Source organism: Vipera berus, assembly GCF_964194415.1.
Source record: "Vipera berus genome assembly, chromosome: 6".
Classification (NCBI taxonomy): Eukaryota; Metazoa; Chordata; class Lepidosauria; order Squamata; family Viperidae; genus Vipera; species Vipera berus.
This window is the reverse complement of record NC_138208.1, coordinates 49,458,725-49,484,885: the sequence shown is the minus strand read 5'-3', so window position 1 is coordinate 49,484,885 and position 26,161 is coordinate 49,458,725. Positions and strand designations below refer to the sequence as shown.

The following is a 26,161-nucleotide window of genomic DNA, read 5'->3' as shown; positions in this document are numbered from 1 at the left end:
AATTTTCTACTATTTATTTGACAGCCTGCAACTGTTATCTACAAACTGTTTTATAAATGTGATTACTCTCAAAGGCAATCTTTTGATATTTATGCACATTTGTAAAATCACCCTTCAGTTCAAATCCAGCAGATAATGCTTCTTTTGTCACACAGAAACCATTTTACAGTATACAATGCAGGGCTTTAGATACATAAAAAATAGCAGTGACTTCATTCCCATAATGACATGGTTTTTAAATCCCTAGGAGTTAAATATCCCCATCTTACTCGCCACGCTAAAACACAGACATGCAAGCTTCACCCCAGAGAGAGAGAAAGCCATTTCTCCAGTTACCATGCAATTAGTCATGCTTTTATGATTTATACACAGCTTGGAGCTTTTTCTAATAAGTATACCAATATATATCACACATTTCACTTCATCAGACTAGGTACAATATAAAACTCAACTTACCTGATGGATTTTCTATAACTAAGTAACCTGTAATAGAGATTGTATTAAATAAGAAGCTGAAAGTTGTGAGTTAGGCAACTTTTTGCATTCTATATTGATTCTGGACTCACCAAAGTTTGAAGTAAGGAGTCAAATGATATTAAACATTTTTGAATGATTCACTTTCTAGAAGTTCTTTAAATTTCATTTTTATGAGATGCTGTGCCAATATAAATTATTTTAAATTCTTTTTGCAAGACAAAAGGGGCAGACTGCCTTAAGAAGTGCAGCAAGGCCACTATAGGTGGAAGAGGCAATTAACATTAACTGTCTTGGTTTATGTGAATGGTATAGTGTGGTATGTGAGGTTATTTAGTCTCAATCAACCCCAAATTAACACTATCCCTATTGCGGATGGGGTAAATTTTTCATAATTTAGTTATTCCTCTCTAAGTAAGTTATATGTCATTCAGAGAGAACATTCTATGTTCTACACTTTATTAACCTCTATGCTTCAGTAAAGACATTCCAGTATCATGTCTCCATTTTTAAAGGGTAAATATCTGCTAGGTTTAAAATAGGGCATGATACTTTCTTGTATACTTAGGTATGTGATAGTATGTTGGTAGACTTTTCCTGTTTTGGTCACCTTCTGACGTGTGGGATTGTAACTCACAGACGCCACCACATTTAGAGACCACTAGCTTGTTACATTGATGTTTGTTAACATTTTAAATAAATACAGCAGTACCTTGGTATTCAACTGCTTGGAAACTCATCAAATTTGGTACTCAATGCATTTTGAAAAATTTGTCCCGGTACTCATTGTTTGGTACTTAATGTACAAGCTAGGACTTTTCACTGTCAGCTACCATGTGAATCACTACATCATTCCTTATGGGAAAAATATGTTTGGTACTTATTGTTTTTGGCACTCATTGTGTCTCTGGGAACCAATTAATGATGGGTACCAACAGCATGTAGATTGAAAAGGGAAAATATAAAGGACATAGCAGCAATGTAATAGTGCCCATTTTGCTAAAAATTATATTCACACATTGTAATGCTTGAAAGTTTCCTAATTACATAACCTGATTTCAGTAGATGATTTTAAGAATTTCAGGAGGGAAACTGCATTTTCCCCCCCTAAAGGGTAAATGTAGTGACTAAAGTGTTGTGCATGGATGTGTATCATACATACTCTTTTTTCTGCTTTTCTCTTAGGCTTTTTCTATATACTATAAATTTAGCTGCATATATTCCACTTTGGATCATGTGATCAGAGGATGAGTGGTGTAGGGGTTAGAATGGAGCATAATGAGCCACTGATACACTCAGGGAGAGTCATTCCTGCAAGTTCCATCTCATTTAGGGTTAGGGTGATAATGAGCATCTTGAACTGCACCTAGAAATAAACTGGAGGACAGTGCAGCTTGTCCAGTACTGTTGTGGAGGGCCAGAACTATACATGCTGCCACATTCTGGATCGGATGTTGTTTCTGGATAGTATTCAAGGACTGCCCTGTCTAGAGCAGTAGAGCAGTAATCCAATCAGGAAGGGGCGAGGGCATGCCTGTGAGCATGCCACATTGGTGGGGCAGATACACAGTTGCATTTTATATAAAACTAGATCTTTTATTTTTCTTTGATGCAATACAGTGCTTAGCCATTGTGAATGTGGGTATTCTGGATTATGAAAATGAAATATTTCAAGAATTGTATTATATGTGGGTTTCATTTGGAACTGTATTAAGTAGAGCTTATTCCTAGGCAAGTGTGTATAGGATTACAGTTTGAATTACTGAAAGATTTGTAGGCTAAGATTTTTGAAAAATAAAGAATAGTTCTTTCTATTAGATAATCTTATGAAAGAGAGTTGGATTTATTCATGTAACACCCTGCTCTACTGGCCACTTGATCTGGACGCTATGTGCCATTGTATTAAGACATGGTTTTATTCCTTGGAAATTTATGTAAACTTTCACCGTGGTATAATAAAATATCAAATTATGACAAATGTAATTTAATATCACCATGAACCACTTGCATGGGAATAAGCTTTGGTCTCATTTCTGGATCAAGGTTCATCAAGGATAAGAGCATGAATCTTTGCATAAGTACTATTTACTTGTAAAATACTAATCACTGACTTCTCATTCTGCTTTCCAATAGACAAATCAGTGCCTGTCAACTAGTAAAAGAGGAAGCTCTTGCTTAAGCAGCAAAAGATCATGGAGCCAGATTGACACCCAAAGAGTAAAAACTTTAATATATATCAATAAATGATATATGATTAAGACTATCAGGTTCTATAGGAAGTTAGAATGGGATTAAGTTATATTAAGTAAATATATTATGTAATGATTACAGATGCATTGAGTAAAAAAATACTCTAATTTGCTAAGCACTCAGTAATAAGATTTACAGAAGCTTTCTTTAACCTGATTCTTTTTGTCTTAATGGGTTAGAACTTATCTGGTATACTTTATCTTAGAAAAGCCTGAGTTACAGAATAAAGGAAAATATTGTGCAGATGATTTATTTTCAACCATCCAATTCATTCAATGCTGACATTGTAAACATAACTGCAAACAACAAAACTGCAGGACCACCATCTTTCAGCTTTACGCAGGAAATCAAAATACTTCAGCCTACAAGACTCCCATCATGTTTTGGGAAAACATTTGGCTCATCAAAGCTATTTTATATACAACAACAGTTTATCGGAGCTTGCAATATTAATCGCCTCTGGAAAGATAGATGGAGCCTTAGAGCCTAGGCTCAGTTTCACTTCTAGTATGATTTTCTGCCCTTCCCAGATTCAAGTTATTTGTCTAGATCTAGAATCAACAGAAGCCATTTATTTATGTTGGCAATGGTGACCAGCGCTACTCTCTGGGTCAGTCACTTAAAAACTGTTGGGAATTATATCTTGTTCAAAAGACCCCACAGAAATGAATATGTAGACTAAAGGCTTAACTCATAAGCAACATGAGTACTTGCCAGGAATAGCGATGGAAATGTTATTAACAAGTTAATTAAGATATTCATTCCTCTGTCTCTTTAAGAACAATATAGAATAATTATTCCTTACTGAAAGTCTTTATATATATTTTTTTTCATTCTCACCTTTTAGACCTTAAATGATTACATAGCAATCTAAGATATTTAAATAAATATGTTTCATAGCTCATTTGTGAATGATCTCAGCACTTTACAAGCTTCTTACAATTTAGAAGAATGCTGTTGAAAATAAGCCTGTTAATAATACAAAGCAATACTATTAAAATAATCCTGAATTTGTTTGTAATTTTCAGCTTCAATTTATTACAGTCATTAGCTGCTGGCAAATTCAAAACAAGAAAAGACCAAAGCAAACAAAAAATATAAGCATTTAGCCTAATCTTTCACTCTGGATTGGTTGCCACTGTTTTGGAATCAAGTGTTCAAACTTTGTAACATTATATATTAAATAAATGATTTGTCTGCAAGAAGGAAATCAATAGAATTGTTATCCTATGCATCTTATAAACAAGAAGAAAATACATACAAATAAACAGGGATCAAGAAAGTTATGAAAAATATAGTTTTGTAGTTTTTCCAGTTTAGTTTCTGAAGTATTATACTTAAACTCACTGTTCTGCTTTTATATTTTTTAAAAACAGTTTTCTAAAAGTTCCTGAAAATTTCTCTACTAGGAATGACATCATGTCTACATGAACACGGCAGTCCTTGTCTCCTTCCTTCTAACATATTCAAAATAACATTTGAGCATAAGTCTGTATGATATTTGTCCTCCAACCCTATGAATTTGTGGTTGTGATGATTGCTAGAATAGGTTTATCTAGTTAGCCAGGATTATCCTGGATACTCTTGTGATTAGGACATTTCTGTAAAAAAGATTTTGGGAAAACTAACATTGCAAATTAGGAAAACTGCATTGTGAAATTCTGAATCTTGATTACCATTATTCATAATATCTAGAATTTGTCTTTTATTTCTAAATCTAATAGGAAAATTTTAGTAAATGAGAATTAAACCAAAAGATGCTTTGGTCACTGGTCAATCCAAGTTTGCTAAACTTGAAATATACTGTACATGAAGTTTGAATCCAATTTTTATATAACTTTAATAGAAATAACATATTTGGGATCTACTTGGAAGGCCTTTTTTGATGATATTTTCACATGTCACAACAAATTAATTATTGCTTCAGGATTTCCTGGGACACAATTTGTCTCCACAATGTGATTTTGTTTATAGTGCTTTAACAACAACAAGAAGAAGAACAAAAATATATACAAAAAATGCTTCCTCTTCTCTCATACATATTTTTTGACCATAGTGTGAGCTTTGACGTATATATTATTTATTTCTTGAAGGCTTTTTGCTGCATTATACACTTTCAATTGTTGTATTTACAAAACAGCAAATGGATTTATCCAAGACAGGGTACCAAACACCATATCTTGGGGGGGACAACAGGCAGACTAGGATATTATGCTGAATTATGCATGCTATTATAGCACTAATAATGATAAATTAATTTTTTATGTCATCAGGAAAAACCCTGCATTGTCTCTGCAAGATATGAAAACCAATGTCATCACTAGTGAACTGATACAAAATACATCTGAGGTGCTAAGAAAAGTATTATTTCAAATAAAAATCAGCATAATCTAAGATCACACAAGTGAACACATCACACTGGAAATCACACATTGAATCTTCAGCCATGCAGTAACTTACTGGATGATAAATATCTCCTTGCGTCTAAAGAAAAAAGAGGAATATCTGGAAACGAAACCCACTTGTAAGTAAATACTTAGATAGAAACCAGGTTTGTTATTCAAATGAACAGTTGTACATGATAATATGCACCATTGAGATAGAAACTAAGTACAAAAGTGATAGGGCTAAAAGGGCTTTCTGACTGCCTAGTAAAATGAATGTATTTTGTTGTTGCATATTGGTAAATAAACAAGCCATCTATTTGTTTATCTATACCCATCCATTTCACAATGGATGACTAGGTAGTTCACAAAAGATTGATACCATCAAAATATGATGCAAAGACATACATTTAAATTATGAATAATATGTAACTTAATGAATGTCCATGTCTAAAAACCTGATATTAATCCATACAGATCAATATATATATATATATATATATATATATATATATATATATATATATATATATATATATATATATATATATATATATATATATATATATATATATATATATGTGTTTTCGTAGATTCTCGCGGGTGTCTGTATGTGTAGGTCTAGAGTCTCGGGTTTCTTCCCGCGTTCCTTTCATCTTCAGAAAGTTGTGGCGACGTTTCGACGAAATCCCATCCGTCATCATCAGGCCGGAGTATTCCTCCTGCTGCTTTCAGGAGCAATGCGTGGTCTGTCTGTTCCTTTCCTTCCAACACAGCCCCACCGGCAGTTGGAAGGAAAGGAACAGACAGACCACGCATTGCTCCTGAAAGCAGCAGGAGGAATACTCCGGCCTGATGATGACGGATGGGATTTCGTCGAAACGTCGCCACAACTTTCTGAAGATGAAAGGAACGCGGGAAGAAATCCGAGACTCTAGACCTACATATATATATATATATGTGTGTGTGTGTGTGTGTGTGTGTGTGTGTGTGTGTGTTTTCTGAGGTTTTTGCGGGTGTTTGTATGTAGATCTTTGGTCATTCGGGTTTTTCCCCACGTAGAATTGGAGGTATCAGGGCAACATTTCGACAAAATCTCATCCGTCATCCTCAGGCTGGTGGCTTCAGCTTCGTTCTTCTGGGAGAAGTGTGTGGTAGTGGCTGTTTTTTCTTGTTTTTTAAACTGCCAGAGGGGGTGTGGTCTGTGGGTGGAGGTGTGCTCTGATTGGGTGGGGGGTAAGCTGTGTTCTGATTGGGTGGGAGTGTGTTTTGAATGGGGGCTGTGTTCTGATTGGGTGGGGATGTGTTTTGAGTGGATGGGCTGGTCTCAGCTGCCAGCCTTAGACCTGAACTGGTGAGTTGTGCTGCTTTTGTACGGCTCCGTGTTTGTGGTGGTGCCATGTTTTTATAGTGGGTGTCAGTTTGCTTATTGTGTGGTTTGGAGGGGTTTAAGGTGGCTGATGTTGCAACTGTAGTTAGGTTTCTGTTTTGTGGTTGTGTGTCGTTATCGTTGTGGGTTCGGATTTGCTTTTTGAATGGTTGTGTGGTGGTGGTGATGTCATGTGATGTTATCATGAGTTTGGGTCTGGTATCATTCTTGGTGGTTGGGACTCGTCTGTCAATCAAGGTGGGCCTAAGGGACTCTAAAGCTATTTTCAGAGAAAAGAAGAGAAAAACTCAAATTCTTGGCCATCATGGATCAGAGACATGTAGAAAGAACATACATATCAAGAAAATATAAATACTCCACAGAGGGAGATATATAGTATACTGCAATTAATTCAAACAACAATGATTTTAAACCGCAAAGAAATCCAAAATAACTTTGAAAATACAAATCAATCTATTTCCAAGTTAACTCTACAACAAAAAAATTCTCAGAAAACAACAACAGAGAAGGAGCAGATAAAACAGATAAGTGGATACAAAATTGAGAATAGAGACTTAAAAATAGAACTTAACAACACAAGGAAACATGATTTAATCCTAGTGGACAAAGAGAATTGGAGAAAACAACTTATCCCTTAAAAGTACAAAATAAATCCAAGGACAAGAAAACAATTGGATAAAATGGACTGTAGAGATGTTAGGAACATTGGAGAAAAAGTAAATGATAAGTGAAGCGGAGACAAAGAAAAAGAAAAAGATTTTTAACGAACATGGAAAGGGAAAAGCCCCGTACAAAGACACTTCCCCTGATTTACTTTTTATCATTCTAAGAGGGATGAATCCCTTAAATAATATAGTAAAAATACATTAACAGATATTTTCCTTCTAGGTAAATTCATTAGAATTAGTGGCAAAAAATCTTCAACAGAAGATGCTGCAGAAGCACTTTTGAAGTGTAACGCAAAATATTTTGACATTACTTTTATAAAGAAATGTATATTTTCCACCAGATGTTATAATCTAGCCATTTAATTTCCTTCCTTCCTTCCTTCCTTCCTTCCTTCCTTCCTTCCTTCCTTCCTTCCTTCCTTCCTTCCTTCCTTCCTTCCTTCCTTCCTTCCTTCCTTCCCTTTCCTTTTCTTTCCTTTCCTTCCCTCCTTCATCTACTTAAATCTCAGAACAATCTGGTAAAGAAGGTTACATTGAAATAAGTCATACAGTGAAAATTATGACTATTCATGAATTCTGATCTCTTGACACAAATCCACAATCTGTGTATTATGCTATAGCATGAACTCTATTGCTGACAGATTTCAGAGATACTCTCAGATAGCAGAGAGCAATATGTTATTGCATTACTTTGAGTCCAACAATGTTTCAGAGCATTATTAGTACCTTTACATTTCTGCATCAAAAACACTTCAGCTCAGGACTATAATGTGCAGGGCATGATACATATAGGGTCCCTTCTCTGTTATCTCAACATGGAGAAGAGCAAATGATTATCTAAATTCCTGAGAGAAGTGTCTGGAGGTCACCCTTTGAAAGAGGATCTTTGTGACCTGTGCAAATAAGAATACCACAAATACTTCTAAACAAGTGAAAGGTCACAACAGGGTCATGGCTTCAGACCCCAAGAACTACTGTTTTGCCTAAAGAGTTTGCTTACCGTGTAAATCTTTCATCCTTCATATCCAGGTCTGCCACTGTGATCAACTGGTCCAGTTTAAATTTAGTGTCAATAATTTCTGCATCCCGTGGAGAATATGTACCCCCTTCTTTTTGCTTTTGACGAATTCTAAAGTAACACAAAGGATATTGAATAAGATAGCATGTTTAATGTTATTCATAATCCTCAACCTCACTGGAGCATTTCTGAAACATATTCTCCTATGCATAACTACAAAGAATGAATTTTAATATAACTCATCCCAGGTGATTTTGCATAGTATCACACTTTAATTTACAAAGTCCTTAAAATATGGAAACTATGCTATATTAACTATTCAATAAAAGGAAAAATAAAAATATAAAAATGCTTATTTTTTAATGTTTTAAATTTTGGAGATGTGGTATTATTACAAAGATTTGCACTCCAAAATTTTTCATTTGCCCTGTTTGCAGTTCAGTGTGTATTTGCTTCTTCTATATGACCAAAGTATTGTTTTTTACTGGTTGTTCACTTTTGTGTTCAGTCCATATCCAGTAGCATCTATTTATTCTTGAGCTTGTCTCTCGTTTTTCCATCCACACTTATTAAAACTACACTATTTTCAGTGTTTGTTTTATGTTCTTCTTGACATACACCACTCACATTTTTATATAGTAAGACATACATAATTTTTAATCATTTCTGTATGTTTTGTAATTGTCCCCCTTTGTGGTTTTCCTATCAAAGACAACTTAATTTTGATTAAGTTTCAGATACATGCTCCTTATTGCATCCTACACTCTGTCTAATTTTCATTGCAAATTATTCAATTCAAAATAGTGGTTTTTTTCATACAGGCTTCTTACTGTTTCTTCTAGCAATCAATATGTTTTCACTCATTTTCTTTTACTCCTCCGCCCCCCCCACCCACAAGATCTACTCTTGACACCACCAAAAATTGGCTTGGGTTGTATTCGGGCAGAGAACAAAGAAATCATTACTTCACTTCTTTCCCTACAGAATGTGTGTTAGAAAGAATTCCAGAGTGTAGCAAGACCTGCTAGGGAAGACATTTTTGCAGGACAAGAAGTGGCACGAATGTTCTTGCCTTCTGCCTCTGGAAGTTCATACACTAGACCTCCATCATACTAGTCTTTAATTCTGTTTGCTGTTTATTGTAGGTTTCTATGCAATGCTTACAAATTGTTGAATTAAGTTTATGACCTCTTATTATAATATATTCCTTGCTGGATATAAAGTTATAACAATACATATTTATTTGCCAATGAATTTAAAAATATAATTCATTTCAATTAATAAGTAATTCTACTTCTAAAACTAAAAAAAACAGCTCTTGCACCTAGATATGTACTTACCTTGCAAATGCATAAACTACAGCCACAAGGAGAACAATAGAGAGTATACATAAAGTAACTGCAAGTATTATTTCTACAGCTCTTTCAGATAGCCCATTACCTGTAATGTAGAGTCAGTGTATATTAGGATTTAAACTCCAAACTATTATCTGAAATCATACACTAGTTATTACAATGGCAATGATCAATACTAATAGATACAGCAATACATTTGCTTCTGAGAGCCACCTCTTACAAATAATTTTTACAGCCTAAAAATGAATGAAGTATCTTATTAAATGGCATGACCATTACCCCCCAAAAATGCAAGTGACCCCTAGAGCAGGAGTGTCAAACTCACAATATCACATGATGTGTTGTGACGTATGACAACTTTTTTCCCATTGCCGGCAATGGGGTGGGTGCAGTTTCGCCATGATGCATCCAGCCCACGGGCCAGCAGTTTGACACCCCTGCCCTAGAGGAACTCAAATGAGATTACATACATAGGCAGAATGACCAAGAGTCACAGGAGATGTGAAAGTCAATGGTCAATGCAGCCCTAAACCTTTGATGCCAAGGTGTTATCTTTGTAACAACAGGGATACAGGTTCACTAGGAAGTTTTAAAAATGATTCGTACAATTCTAATAAATAGACATTTGTGATGAAACATTCCTTACCTAAAGTTTTGATGGGATCGGAATAGTCTGAATCTGTATATTGACCTCTGATATTTGTTGCTCTGAACTTAAATCTATAAACAGCAAATGCATTACATTATACACACACACACAAGTTTACTTTATAAGTATACAGCATATAAATTGTATATATAAATTAAGGACACCATCCCTGTAGCTTGTAACAATGCTTTGCAGCTCTTTGAATCCATCTCTTTGGAGCATGACTAGGCATTGTAGACCCACACTTGCTGGCAATTCAGGTGTGTCTTTTTCTCAAATTGCATTGTAGCAGTAAAGGGCAACTATGAAATTCCAGGAAACGTGTGTCTGCTTTAAGAAGATACTAACCGTTCCTGTGTGAATATCACCACATGCTCCAACCCATTCAAAGCTGCTGCAAAATCCTGCATTTTTTTCAAATTAATTTTTATTAAATATTTTTTACAAAGTAAAAACAGTACAAATTTAAATAGAGTAAAGAAAAGTGATAAGTAAATAGAAAAGAAATGAAAGAAAAAATATAAAAAAGAGAAAGAGAAAGAAAGATATAAAGAAGTGGTTTCCGATTTTAACACCAGTTTATAAATTCATTTATATTTTATTTTCTCTCTCTTAAGGTTACATTATGGCTGACATCTTTCCCTATTCTACCTTTTCTAATCCTCATATCCATATCATTACTTGTTTATTTGCATTTTCAGCAAAAAGTTCTAGAGTTTCCAATCACTAAAAAATATAGATACTGTCTTTTCCTTAATTGTCAATTTTCTCATCTCCACAAATTCTTCCAAAAATGCAAAACACATTTTATTGTAAATTGTCCAGAGTCACTCAGGTGAGATGGTTGGTATAAAATAAATAATACTTACACGTATTGCTTTTTGGGTTTTAGTGGTCCATTGCAAATTTTTTCTTCACTTCCTGGTATCATACAAGTGCTATCAGCCCCTATTACATAAATATCTTCTTCGCTCCCTTTTAGACATGGAGGATTTGGAAAGCCTTCATTTACCAAATAAGGCCTTGCTTTATTAAAGTATGCATCATACCACTTGGTGATATTGTCATCATTCTGAACTGAATTCCAAAAAAGAGCAGTGACATATTATATAGATAATAATTCCTGTTTGTTCTCTTCTTTTATTGTTTACCACCTCTATTTGTGATAAATTATAGTGCAGCACACAAAAGCATACACAATTACAAATTTATTAGTTTTTATCGTGCATGATATTCTGTTAAAGAATAAAAAAAGAATTGTAATTTTATCTCTATAACTACCTTTATATACTTTTATCTCAATTTCTAAATAGAAATGATAATTTGACTCCAAATAACACCAAGAATTGTGGTGGGGGGAAAAAACAAATATTGAAAGAATTTATCCCAAAGTTTGAATAACTTGACATGATTCTCATACCACCACAGTGCAAAACTAAATTTAACTACTCAGCTAATTTAAAAAGAAGATTATTCATTAGTAAGTGAGGACAGGGGTGCTATTTGATTAAATATAATATCCCATTTTTCAGAGGACCTAATATAATGAAGTACTATATAATTTATCTATTTACAAGAGTATTGAGTTAAAAAAATAGGGTAAAACCAACGGCAGGAAGATTGCTGTTTTCTCTGTTGCTAGCTTTCCTGCTCGATTTCTTTTGCTCATTCAAGTAGGATATTGTCTGTGAATCACATTCTTTTTGCCATTTTAATTTACAATCCAAATATAGTTCATGAAGAACTCCAAAATTCATAAATCTCCATGAGCAAGTAAGACAAAGAAAAGGTAGAAATAGCAAGAAGATTCATAAATTCGTTTTAAGGAAAAAAAAATCCGTACCTCCTGCTTCTGCAACAAGAATTTGTATTTTCTTAATAGGCCCGTGATCGTCATTATAGTAGCAAACTGGCATGTGAATAGTAATTGTAGTGGCTGTGACAAGTAATGTTCCACTAGTATCATAAACTGGCACTGGCTTCTTACTAGGTCTTGGGGGTTCTGTTTTGAGACGAATAAATGCTACAATGCTTTCCAGTTAAATCTCACAACAAAATCACAACAAATTTTTTAAAGCTACTATTCTGATAAATAGAGGAAGCTTCTAGATTTATAGCAAACCCCATCTTTCTGCCTCACTTCCCGCTTCACACCCTCCGATATTGTATTCTCACAATGCTATACTCTCATTGTTTTCTTTTTCATTGTTTATTCTATTGTGCCATTACTTTACTAATGCTATGTTTACAGTTCTTTTCATTTTTCCATTTTTATTGTTGTAAACTGCCTAGGGTAGCCCTACAGCGAGATAGGTGGCAAATAAATTCAATAAACAAACACATAAATAAGAACTAATACTAAGTATAAGCATTGAATCATAGCCATTTTATGATCCTATCAACAGAGATAATTCACAAATTGTAAATCAGTAGCTATCTGTTTGGCACTTCCAGGGAATTGTACTTATTTACATTTGCATAACTGAAATTATTATTGAAATACTGCTGAATAATAATAATAATAATAATAATAATAATAATAATAATAATAATAATAATAATAATAATAATAATAATAATAATAATAATAATAATAATAATAATATTGGAGAGGACCTTGGAGGTCTTCTAGTCCAACCCACTGCTCAGGCAGGGAACCCTATACCATTTCAGACAAATGGCTGTCCAGTCTCTTCTTACAAACTTCCAGTGTTGGAGCATTCACAACTTCTGGCGTCAGGTTGTTACACTGATTAATTGTTCTAACTGTCAGGAAATTTCTCCTTAGTTCTAGGTTGCTTCTTTCCTTGATTAATTTCCATCTGTTGCTTCTTGTCCTGCCTTCGGGCGCTTTGGAGAATAGCTTAACTCCCTGTTCTTTGTGGCAGCCCGTGAGATATTGGAACTATCATATCACCCCTCGCCCTTCTCTTCCGTAAAGTAGACATACCCAATTCCACCATTTTTTATATGTTTTATCCTCCAGTCCCCTAATCATCTTTGCTGCATATATTACTATGGTAATATAATAGAAATATCTAACTATGGTAGAGATTGTGCAAATAAAATTAAGATATGTTTCACAAGGAACTGGAAAATATGAATCTCATTCACAACACTATTTATGTACAAAATTTATAGGGCTATCCATAGTATTTCAAGTTATTTTAATCCATATTATTATTTGAATTCAACTTCTACTGGATCAATGCAACATGTGTTTTAATAAACTTGTTCAGGATTTCAGTCTTTGTATACTTTAATAAATTACTCAATTCAGTATTATGCCACTTGTGCAAGATCAAACTTTATTTTGATTACTTGCATTATAATACAGTCAAAATAGTATGATTGGTTATGACCAGACAAAATGAAATAAAATATATGCTTATTAAATTCCAGGAACTAGTGTATAAAAACCCAAATGAAAGCAAGCTTATGTTATATTTCTGCAGTCACTGGCTTTACTATAAAACTATAAAAGATTTATAATAGTTTACCTTTAATATCTGTTGTTATTTTAAGCTGAATCTTTGGTCCTGCACCAGCACTATTGATTGCATATACCTAAACAAATAAAAAGTCTTTAACATGTTTAGTCTAACATTAATTAATACATCAATTAATTATATTTCACTATGTATATTTATAGGGATACATATATAAAATAAAAAGTACATGGGAAAATAAGATTTTATTCTGAACATACTAATAACTTCATTGAAGTCAGTGGGTTTTATTTCTATGTATGGAACAGTGTTTTTTTTTGCTAATCATTTTTCATTATATATTTTGCTAACTTCAAGATAATTGAAATAAAATTAAAACAGGAACTCCAATTGCATTAATTCATTTTATAAATCTCTAAGCAAAAAGGGTCCATTGGAATTGGGCAGCCAGAACATTTAAATATATAAATTTAAATAAATAAATAAATAAATCCTACTCAGTTTGTTTTATATTTAATTAAAACTTATTATTGATTGTGGAGAAAAAGAGTTCAACTTACACTGATATTATATGTGTGTCCACCTTTTAATCCCTCTATCATGGCAGTGATTGACTTGTTTGTTCTGTCTATAACACTTAAATTATAAATCTGAAAGGTGTCTGTGTCATCGTCTTTATATACCATAGCTTGATATATTTGAATATTCCCATTGAGTTCAGAGGGTGGTAAAAACATCACCTGAAATTTTGTTACTTCATCTGGTATCTTCTGAAAAGTTACATTGTTAAGTGGGTCCCTGGGCGCTGAAAAAAAATTAATAGCTGATGAAACAATTAAAACTATTACTAGGCATTTAGAGTCTAAAAGATTAGATCTTATGGACTTTTTCATAAAAATAATTTAAAAAATGGACTTGTGACATGGTTTTGGTAATTTGACAGGATACATTATATAAAGAAGAGAGTCATGATGTAAATTTAGAGAGAGGTTAAAATAATGTTCATAAATACTTTGAAGCATCAGAAGTCATTTATACTTTTTTCTTTTCTATTTTTCTTATTTTTTTTTCTTTTCTTACATATTTTGCTTTTTCTTTGATTTCTTTCTTTTTCTTTTTTCTTGTAGCCTATGTAGATTTTTTTTTTTGAAAAAGGAATCTAAATATTATCTTAACTTCTTAATAAAAAAAATTATGGGCATAGATTTTTTCAAAAGACCTTAAGAAGCAAAATCTATAGTGAATTTGCCTGTACTGTATTACATTTGGGGAAAATATAAATATACTGGGGGGGGGGTTTATATTCAGCGGATTGACCAAGGCTTAAAGTTGAAGATAATAACCGATAATTTAAACTCCCCCGTGATATTAAGTTCCAGGTAAATCAGATAAAAATTACATGGTTCACCTTCCTTTTACAAAGAAAAACAGATAAGCTGAAAGTTTTAATGGCAGCGAGGGGGTTGTATATAGATTTCTTTCTATATGTGCATGGGGTACTTGTTTTAGAGAAGTGTTTAAAATTATTGATGCTTTTAATTTTTTTTACAATTTTGGTTGTAATTTCCTTTGGAATGTTTATATGTTCAGATTGCTAATAAAATGAACAAATAGAATTAGTGACTTACCTGCTTCAAAAGTGGAAACAATAACCGAAGAACTAGACTTGCCTTCAGTATGTGTAGTTTGAACATCTTTTACCAAAGCAGTGACTACTATGGAATACCTTGTAAATGCTCTCAATCCTGAAATACTTAGAGTTTTATCCTCATAATTTGCTTTGACAAATGAAGCTTGATAGTAATCTGTATCCACCTGTACCAAGCAGGGGCAAGATAAAAAGATAGTGTTCGTTAGATTATTAATAAGGAAAGTTGGGTGATATATTATCAATGGAAAACTGAGTTAACAGGACTGGATGGATGGTCATCTACCTGTGCAAAAAAAAAAAGCACAGAGCATGTGTGGGGTGGGTAAATTTAAGGAATAACACAAACAGACATAGCATGCATAATGACTTTGTCATGCTTTTTTATCCCAGTACTAATACAATACATTTTCTTTAGATCTTGTATATGGCTATATAGCAGGGAAGCTTTGGGGGACCTTTAATCCAGAAATCATTGGCATAATTTTCCAGGTATTTTTCTGTGAGAATACTTTGCAGTACATAAAATTGGAGATTCATCATGCTTTTTGCTCTCTCAATTTTTACATTTAGCAGTCTAGGGGCCCAAAATCACAAAATACTCTATTTCATTATTGTTCCATTAAATAGTAAATAAAATAAGTACAGACTATACATAATTGCTATAACCTGATTGCTTCTAAAGGACCACAACCTTATAGATCATCAGCCCTCAACTGAATATTTAAATACATCTGGAGATATTCTATTTATATGTGATGTATGTAATGTCCAAAGATAGAATTAATGAATGAAAAAAATTGATTTTTATCAGTTATCATAACAAACTGATAATATTGCAGGACTGATTCTTAAAGTATAAGTAGATTAAATATAATAGTTTAAAGACTAAATGATAAAATGTAGTCAGATAAACCTATGACATCCATAAAGGATCTTTGTTCAAATAATAGGTTTTCAATTCGGCATCTGAGATTGTGGCATATTTAAAATTAAAACATTGAGAATGCCTGGTTTTTGGACATCTGAACTAGAAGGCTTTGTTTATCTTAATATTGAAATCTGATTGTATATGCAGTAAGTCAAAAATTCAGCAGAGAATGATTATTTTTATAAGGTGGGATTCTGTCTCAGGAGGTTCCTCACAGGATCTCCATTTCAAGTGGATAAATCAATGATTGAAGTAGAAAAAGTCCCAGATGTAGCACATAACATTTCATAGAGATGAGCACCAAAACGTTTTTACATGTTTGTCATATTCCAATTTTCTTTTCTATTATGAAACAGAAAAAAAGAAAATGAATGTCTACAGTAGCAGTCCCAGAGGGTCATATCTATGGAAGATGCAGCTGCTAAGTGACTAAGATAGTTTAAGCACATATTTTGTTTGACAGATGTGCTTTAGTGTCCCCACTGAGAGTTAACCTTAAATAAAGATTCTAATGTACTAAACAGACAGTGATTTCATGGGATGACTATCAAGGGACAAAGTATTTTTTCATATATCACTGTTCCTTATAACAATATAGGAACATAAGAAGACTTCTTCCATTTCCATAATGCTAAGCTTTGTGCTCTGTTTCTGACCGGTTCACAGACCTGTTGAAAGTGGTAGCTCATTTCCCATGGAAAACCAGCTAAGACCATTTTATTATCATTAACTTTTTCCTAGTATGTATGTGTATACACACAAACATGTGCATATTCAGCTTAAAAATAATACTGGGGACACTATGATGCAGTGAATAAAAAGCATTCAGAAGACTGGGCTTTAAATCCTTGTTCAGTAAAGAACCACAATTGGGGGCCAGAGGCAAGCCTCAAAAGAGTTGAAGCAAATCATATGTGTTAAAGGGGGCTGAAAATGCAATAAAAATGAAGAAAGAAAGAAAGAAAGAAAGAAAGAAAGAAAGAAAGAAAGAAAGAAAGAAAGAAAGAAAGAAAGAAAGAAAGAAAGAGGGAGGGAGGAAGGAAGGAAGGAAGGGAGGAAGGAAGGGAGGGAGGGAGGGAGGGAGGGAAGGAAGAAAGAAAGAAAGAAAGAAAGAAAGAAAGAAAGAAAGAAAGAAAGAAAGAAAGGGTAACTGAAACAGTTAAAACTAAAAATAATTTAAACAAAAATAATTGCTAGAGGATTTTGCTCAAGGTTTCAGTGTATGTAAAGGCCTGAAGGGAAACGAGAGGAGGAGACAGTCCTGTTATGCGAATAAAAGATTATTTATAATGCGTTGGATTTCACTCAGTACAGGTAGTTCTTGTCTTACAACAGTTCATTTAGTGACCACTCAAAGTTACAACAGCACTGAAAAAAGTGACTTATCCCCATGGTCAAGTGATTTACATTCGGATGCTTGACAAATAGTTCATATTTGTGAGAGTTGCAGTTTCCCAGGGTCATGTGATCCTCTTTTTACAATCTTCTGAGAAGCAAAATCAATGGGGAAGCCAGATTCACTTAACAACCATGTCACTAATTTAACTTAACTTAATTTGTTAACTGATTCACTTAAAAAATGTGGCAAGAAAGGTCGTAAAATGGGGCAAAACTCACTTAACAAGTTTTGCATTTAGCAACATAAATTTTTGGCTCAATTGTGGTCATAATTCAAGGACTACCTGTAGATTGTTAAACAAACATTGATTTTAAAGGTTAACCAATTATTATGACTAAAGATAAAAATTCAGAATAATATTACAGTGGCGGAAACCATCAAATATCTTTGCCTTACAAAGATTGATACATGCCATAGCATATTCCATTAAAAAGAAATCAATCCTTCTTAATATTCTGGCTTTTTTTTTAACAAAAGTAGAAGTGTATACAGTAAATAACATTAACTGATTACATAATCTTGATCTAATTTTTCATATAATACTTGTGTCAGTGACCAGCTGTACAAACAGTGCTTAGAGCACTGGCCTTATTTGACCCACACCTTCAGAAGCTTAACAAGTGCTAAGAATTGGAAACTTCCTCAAAGAAAATAATTAGTCTTCTGAACTAAGTTGATAATATAAGTACAGGTAATCTTCGACTTATGACTACAATTGGGACTGGCATTACTGGTACCATCATAAATCATTGCTTGCATAAGTTGGGTTTGACCTGATTTACAACAATTTTACAGTGGTAATTAAGCAAATCATACAGCTTCCCAAAAAGTTCAATGGGATTTATTTATTTATTTTTGCTGGAAATCAATCACAAGACACTGCAATTGGTCATAAATGTGAGCTGGTTGCCAAGCACTCTAATTGTGATCACATAACAAAGGGTGTGGTGCAATGGTTGTAAATGTAAATACAGATCATAAGTCATTTTTTCTGAGCCCATTGAAATTTTGAACTGTTTTTAAATGAATGGTCATAAGTCAAGGACTATCTGTGATTATATTTAGGGATGTCTTAGAATTGTGATATTATTTGAGACCTTAGGAATGCTGTTTCTGTGTGGGCCTTGATTTGATTACAAGGCTATTATGCAGTCTATGGAATCTGCTTAGACTTTTCATACAATTGACAAGTAGTCCTTGTTTAGCTATTGTACATGATAATAACGAAAAAGTAACCATAATCACTGGTAGTTTAGCAACCAATCCTCACAATTATAACTTTTACAAGTCTGTAAACCAAAGGAAAGCTGAAGTAAGGAGTTATGGTTTCACCTAGTGACCACTTTGCTTTATGACCGATTGCCAGACCCAATTGTGTGCACCAGTGCTTTTTTTGTAAAAGAAAAAGGTGCCGGAACTCACACATGTCATACAACCCACCTTGCCTACCCTACAAGGTTCCATCCAAAAAGGTGCCGGAACTCTGTTCTGAGTGTTCTATGAGAAAAAAAGCCCTGGTGTGCACTAAATGAAGACTGCATTACATCACCTCCTTGTATTTTGGGAGAGAGGTGAATTAGAAAGGATAAGAACAATGCTGTTAGAAACAAAATGCTATGACCACTAACTTTATATTCTGGCCCAATCCATTATTTGCTTTAACCTTGCCTACTAGGAACCTTCTAAACAGAGAAAATAGTTTTAAAAAGATAAAAGGTTGCCCAATTCTGGTACAGCTGATTAGACTGTTATTATTGTTAGCATATCAGCTGCACCTTTTTTACTATAGCAACAAAGGCTGCCTTTAACATTTTGGGGAAACTAAAGATTCTAGTTGCTGAGATTCTGCATATTTTTTATTTATCCCCAAATGTCAAGACACACCACTATTGATTTTCTGCTGTGTTGTCAGGGGAATACCAAAGATTTAAAAAAAAATTCAGAAGCTGCAGGGAAACATGTGATGTCAGGTTACATGCTCAAATTGTATAGGTAAGGTAAAGGTTCCCCCGCACATGCGTGCTAGTCGTTTCCGACTCTAGGGGCCGGTGTTCATCTCCGTTTCAAAGCCGAAGAGCCAGCCCTTGTCCAAGGACGTCTCCTTGGTCATGTGGCCGGCATGACTAGACGCCAGAGGCGCACAGAACACTGTTACCTTCCCACCGTAGTGGTCCCTATTTTCCTACTTGCATTTTTACGTGCTTTCGATCTGCTAGGTTGGCAGAAGCTGGGACGAGTAACAGGCGCTTACTCTGTTATGCGGCACTCGGGATTCGACCCGCCAAACTGCCGACCTTCTGATCGACAAGCTCAGTGTCCTAACCCACTGAGCCACCTTCAATAAAGTATTGTTTAATAGCTGATTCCTAAGTAAACTTCTGCTCCTGAATTTGTCTCTTAGAAAATATGCATCAGTCATATCAATCTGTATGAATAATGACAGCCAAAAAAACAGAAGACTTGAAATGACTTACTGAGGAAATATCAATGAGGTAGAATGTTGGTCCAGTAATTATGGTAGGCTCATTCCAACTAATGTTAATACTGTAGGGAGATGTAGCTACTGCAGTTACATTTGCTGGAGGAGCATCTGGAGCTACAGGGGGGAAAGTACATCAAAAGTTTACATCAGAAAGATTTACATCAAAAATTCTCATTCTGACCAATGAAGTCTTTATTATTATGCAACAACATTAATTAATACAATTAAACACCAACTGCCTAAAAGAATAGATTATAACAGGGCATGAAAATACTTATTTGCAGTGTAAAATACAATTTTTCTCCCAATACAGTAATGCTTTCTTTACTGATCATTGCTTTTAACAAAGTTTACTGTGCAAGTTCTCATATGGCAAGAGCACCTGTTTGGAAGAAAACATTTTTATTTATCTTCCAGCGATCAATACTGTGGGAGGGGGATATATGATTAAATTTTACATTAGCACCAAGAAGGCTACCCTCAGCTATGGAAATTCACTTGGCAACTTTGGGGCTGCCGCTACCTAACTCTAATTCTGTTCAAAAACAACACATTGTGCATTTTTTTTCCTTATTGGATTATTGCCTTTAAGTCTGTTTATAAGTTTATTGTTGTAACCACAGGTCATAACATGGAATGCCATAAAATATGAATAACAATAAAACAACAAAACAATAAAAATATAAAATATAATAATAGAAGTATTATATATTAAAAAGGTTATAGAAAATAAAGTCAAAACTACAGCTAAGAAATAAAGCATTTCTTCCTAAGTTTAAATGAGAGCAGAGAAAGGTAGCAACTTGGTTACTGACTGTTGGAAAAACATCTGGAAGAAGATAGTTCAATTTTTCAGTATCGGACCCCCTGAGTTCATCTGCCATTAATAGTTTGGCCCTGATCTCATTGTAAATGGGACAGTGGAGGACATAATGGATAATGTCCTCCACTTGACAAACACTACAAGGAGAAAGGTGTTTTTCAACAGGGAACTTACAAAATCTCCTTTTGAGAAATGCATACGACAAGATCTGCAGGCAATGAGTGTTGAAGCTCTTCTCAGTGAAGCACTGATTATGTTAACCAGGTCCTGGAAGAGACTTGTATGTTTTTTATAATGATGATACTAAAATGAAAGTTTGGACAATTGTACTACTCCTTGGGGTAGGAAAGGGAGGGAAATGAAATAATAGTTGATTTAATTGAGGTAAATTAAATCTTACATTTAATGGATTTTCAAAAATAGAAAGATACTTCATATACATGATTATGTAAAACTCTCCAGTCAAAGATATAGATCCTATGTCTGAATTTAATACTTGTTCTACAGGGAGTAAATTCCTTTCTGCAATGCAGCTTCTGCCCCAAGCATTTATTTGAAAGCAAATTCCTCTGATATCAATGAAATTAGAGATTATTCACATGAACGTTTAAGCTCTGACAGCCTTTTTATTTAGTTCTGCTGTTAGCCATGCTGACACAGGCTGAGCTGGCCTCTGTACAGAATTATGCCTTGCACTGAATCAACCTCCTATTGAGGAATTGCAAGTATCAAAAATAGGATAATTCTGAAAGTGGCAGTCAACTAACTGTACATGTGACCACCTCATCCAGTGGCAATATGTCTGGGAAACAATATATCCTGATTGAAAACCACAGCTGCAAAAAACTCAAAAGGGTGAACATCTAGACACTTCCATATAAATGTATTTAGGATCAGGATGTCAATGCCTTTCGAATTCTTTGTCCAAAGTACCAATATATCTCTTTATTGGTTTTTGTCATAGTTGAAGAATTTTCACCCAAAAGAAGAAATACACTTCAGATAAATTTGTATAACTAAAATATGACTGGAAATTGGAAATCTATTAGCTTCACTCTAGAACCTTTATAACAAACATCTTACATAAACAAACTTTGTGCCAATGGTAACTGTCACATATTGATTTAAGACTGTTTGTGAAACAAGTCTAGCCAGAAATGGATAAGATATCACCACAGCCTTTCTCTTATAAATCACAGCAATTTACTCAGTAGGAATGACCCAGTCTTATTCACTCATTCCCATATAATCCAATCACTTCCTCTCATGAGCACTTTTCTCCTGGTTTTCACAATAATGCATTTTCTGTAACTAATACCCATCATTTCCTGATTATCATGCTTCTATGCTTCCACAGGAATGTAGGTCTTATGGAGGTCAGGGTCATTTTTTCCCATCCATCTGTGTCCTGATGCAAAGGCAGCAGTTAAGTTTGTTAGCTGGATGGTACATTTGGATAGCTTATCATTTTACAGACTGATCTTCTGATACTCAAAAGAATCTTTTGATTCAAACTCTATTCATTTTAGCTGGGCCTGTACTAGCAATGTAGCTTTAAAAGAGTACTTTAGGAAGTATTCTTTTAACTATCAAAAGTCTACCTGATATTTCACAATATGGAATTCTTAGATAAGATAAGCATATTTAAACAAATATATTTAAATTTATTGTTTTAGTAAATGTCCTCTGGTCTGAATATTTTTGAAACAATTGCAACACTAGGAAATGCTAATTTCTCTTTCATTATTGCACAGCCAATAAAGAATTAGGGGTATAGAAAAAACACATATTGCTCTCTCCAGATTCCTTGGAAATCTGATGGTTAAAAGAGTCAGTTGAGCAAGAGATTTTTTTTTTCTTAGAGCAAACTTCCACTAAAGACTTCTTGCACTGTCTTTCAATATTCTGGAAGACAATTTTGATATATAACCACATGATGAGGAAAGAGCAAATACAGTACGAACCAGATTGGTATCTGGGCCATGCCACTCTGCTGCAATTCTTTGTTGTTGTGTTTTGCCGGTCATTATCATTACAATGCTACCATTTTATATTGTTGATATAAAATGAGGAAATATACCAAATTGATTATGCCCTTTAAATTTACTTATCAGTAGTGCCTCCGGTCAGAGAATGTCGGCTGGTGGCCCCCAGGGGGAGGGCCTTCTCTGTGGGCGCTCCGGCTTTATGGAACCAACTGCCGGTTGAGCTCCGGACGGCACCGGACCTTCGCTCCTTCCGGCGCGGTCTGAAGACCCATTTATTTGAACAAGCTGGCCTGGCCTGATGGGGGACGTTAGGGTTTTTAATGGGTTTTTATACTGTTACTGTTTTTATCTGGGCAATTGTTTAATGCTCTTTTAATTTTTGTATTGTCTATTTATATATGCCCTGTTCACCGCCCTGAGTCCTTCGGGAGAAGGGCGGTATACAAATTTAATAAAATAAAAAAATAAAAAAAATAAATAGCTAGAAACAGCACTCTTTAAGATTCCCATAAAAAGGAACCAACTTCTACATGCTTAGACACAATGTGCAGATTTAGAAGCCCATTGAAAATTGATATGAAAACAGGAACAGCAAATTGAATTCATCTTTCCTGATGAATTCATTCCATTCCATTAAACTACTGATTTTCATGTTGACAAGCAGGAAGGAAGACCATCCAAAATTAAGTTCAGTACAGGCTCAATGGAAATTGTCAAAGGATGCCATTGTTTCTGTTATTATTAATTTTTCAAGGACTGGATAGAGCTCAGTGATCCAAAATACAGTAAAACAATTTTTTACTGAATTTCTATATATTTTTTTACTCTATGTCCCTAAGTCATAGTACTTTGAATATCCATCTGGAAAAGAGAATGCTATACTGATCTTAGCCAAATGTCCAAGAAGCATAGAAATTCTATGATAAGAAAAGGAATAGAACTTTTACGTCCTACATATATGTCAAAAAGAGGAAATTTTGGTATAAAGCATTTTCACTATGTAAAAATTGTCTATAATTCTTTTATTATGATAGAAGCATATAGTTTAATTCTGTTAGTTACTGTAGAAAATATCTCATTGTAAAGCAGAGTTATATAATTTATCATCAGTGCAATAATAGTCCCATTGACCTATTTTATGAGACAGAAAGACAGCTCCTAAGAGAACAATTTGTAAAACAGAAGACAGAGTATTCTATCTAAATTATGGAAGCAGAAATAGCATGAATATACAAAATGTTAAGGTTGTTATTCTTATAATTATCAATATGCAAACATGTTGATGAAAATCTTAAAATATAATAAACTTGAAGGCATGAGTATGCAAATTTCCTCGGTGATTTACTGCATTATTATCCAATGAATTCAAAGTATAATTGGCTAATTAAAGAATGCCCACCAATTTTTCTTTAAAATATCTTATATTCACAAAGTTAGTGTGAGCTTGTAAAGAGAAAATATTCTAGTGTTTGTCAGTAATACCTTTCTCTTATTTGTTTGTTAGATTTACATGCTAGACTCCCTCACAAGAGTTGGTGAAATACTTATTCAACTCAATTCAATTCAATCCAATTAGAATAGAACTGGAAGGGACCTTAGAGGTTGTCTAGTCCAACCCCCTGCTCAAGTAGGAGACCCTGTACAATTTGAGACAAGTGACTATCCAGTCTCTTCTTAAAAGCCTCAAGTTATGAAGCACCCACAACTTCTGAAGGCAATCTATTCTTCTGGTTAATTGTCCTCACTGTTGGGAAGCTTCTCCTTAATTCAAGGTTGCTTCTCTCCTTGAATAGTTTCCATCCATTGTTTCTTGTCTTGCCTTCTGGTGCTTTGGAAAATAAGTTGACCCTTTCTTCTTTGTGGCAGTCCCTCAACTACTGGAATACTGCTTTATGTTACCTCTAGTCCTTCTTTTCTTTTCTCTAGACTAGCCATACCACAATGCCTGCAACTGTTCTTCACATGTTTTTATCTCCAGGCCCTTAATCATCTTAGTTGCTCTTCTTTGCACTTTTTCCAAAGTCTCATCATCTTTTTTTGTAATGTGGTGACCAAAACTGGATGCAGTATTCCAGGTGTAGTCTTTCTAAGGATTATAAAGTGGTACTAATACTTCACATGATTTTGATTCTATCCCTTTGTTTATACGAGGGCAATGTCGAAATAAACCTCCATTTGATAATCAATGACAGACACTTGCACATATAGAACTTTTATTATATACATTAGAAAACTACATTACATTACTTTTTGACATAATCACCATTCAAATTGAGGCACTTTTCATAATGCCTTACAAGGTTTGAAATTCCTTAGTAGAAGTCGCTTGGCACTGCTTCAAAAGTTCTTGGGTGTGTCTAGTGGTGTGGGTGACACAGTATGCCCCAATGCTTGCTATGGATGGCCTGTCTACGTTTTTTGTAACATTACACAGTAGACTTCTGAATTGATGGTTGAACTACATTTAATGAACTTCACCAGCAGTAGTCCTTTGGCATCTTCACATTTGGTGGGATTTTCTATGGCAGGGTTCATTTTCAATTGATCTAGCTAGCAGACAAGTCAACTGCAACACAACTTTCTCCTTCCCCTCCTCACTGCCTACTGAACTACTGCACATGGCTCCATAGGACGGGCATCGCTACCCCTATTTCTCGCACATGCTCAAACAGAAGTTTATTTCCGAATTGCCCTCATACAACCAAGGATTGTATTAGCTTTTTTGGTTGCTGCCTCACACTGCTGGCTCATGTTTAAGTGATCGTCCACTAGGACTTCAAAGTTCCTCTCACAGTTACTGTTTTTGAGCCAGGTTTCACCTAATCTGTCCTTTTTCCTTTGGTTTTTCCTGCCTAGATGTAAAATCTTGCTTTTTCCCACATTAAATTTCATATTGTTGGATAGGGCCCATTGTTCAAGTCTATCAAGATCTTTTTGTATCCTGAGCTTGTCTTCTGGGGTGTTGGCTATTCCTGCCAGCTTAGTGTCATCTGTAAATTTGATGAGTTCCCCTTCTGTTCAATTATTTTTCCTTGTGAGCAACCCAACGAGGGATTGAAAGACAAGAACCTTTACTTCTTGTTTATACTGTAATCTAGAGATATGAACACACTTCAATACCCTAATTATTTCATGTCACTGTGTTTCACACAAAATGTTCAAACAAAACTGTTAATAACAATAAGTTATTGGAGGAAATGGTGATTTGATGCTTGACTCCAAAAAGACAAATAACAAGGTTGTTGAACTTAAG

The 26,161-nt window shown here is 34.3% G+C and overlaps 1 protein-coding gene across 1 annotated transcript in view; it reads right to left on the bottom strand.

Annotated features, from left to right (window-relative positions):
• Positions 1-26,161, bottom strand: part of PTPRQ (protein tyrosine phosphatase receptor type Q) — a gene marked incomplete at both ends in the record, with an annotated part of 121,039 nt that overhangs the window by 12,695 nt on the left and 82,183 nt on the right. Inside the window, 11 exons of the mRNA XM_081330626.1 lie at positions 457-483; positions 5,185-5,229; positions 8,167-8,295; positions 9,525-9,624; positions 10,186-10,259; positions 11,058-11,265; positions 12,032-12,190; positions 13,689-13,755; positions 14,198-14,442; positions 15,266-15,452; positions 20,090-20,211. Coding sequence (XP_081186752.1) covers positions 457-483; positions 5,185-5,229; positions 8,167-8,295; positions 9,525-9,624; positions 10,186-10,259; positions 11,058-11,265; positions 12,032-12,190; positions 13,689-13,755; positions 14,198-14,442; positions 15,266-15,452; positions 20,090-20,211 — 1,363 coding nt within the window. The remainder of the gene's footprint in view (positions 1-456; positions 484-5,184; positions 5,230-8,166; positions 8,296-9,524; positions 9,625-10,185; positions 10,260-11,057; positions 11,266-12,031; positions 12,191-13,688; positions 13,756-14,197; positions 14,443-15,265; positions 15,453-20,089; positions 20,212-26,161) is intronic.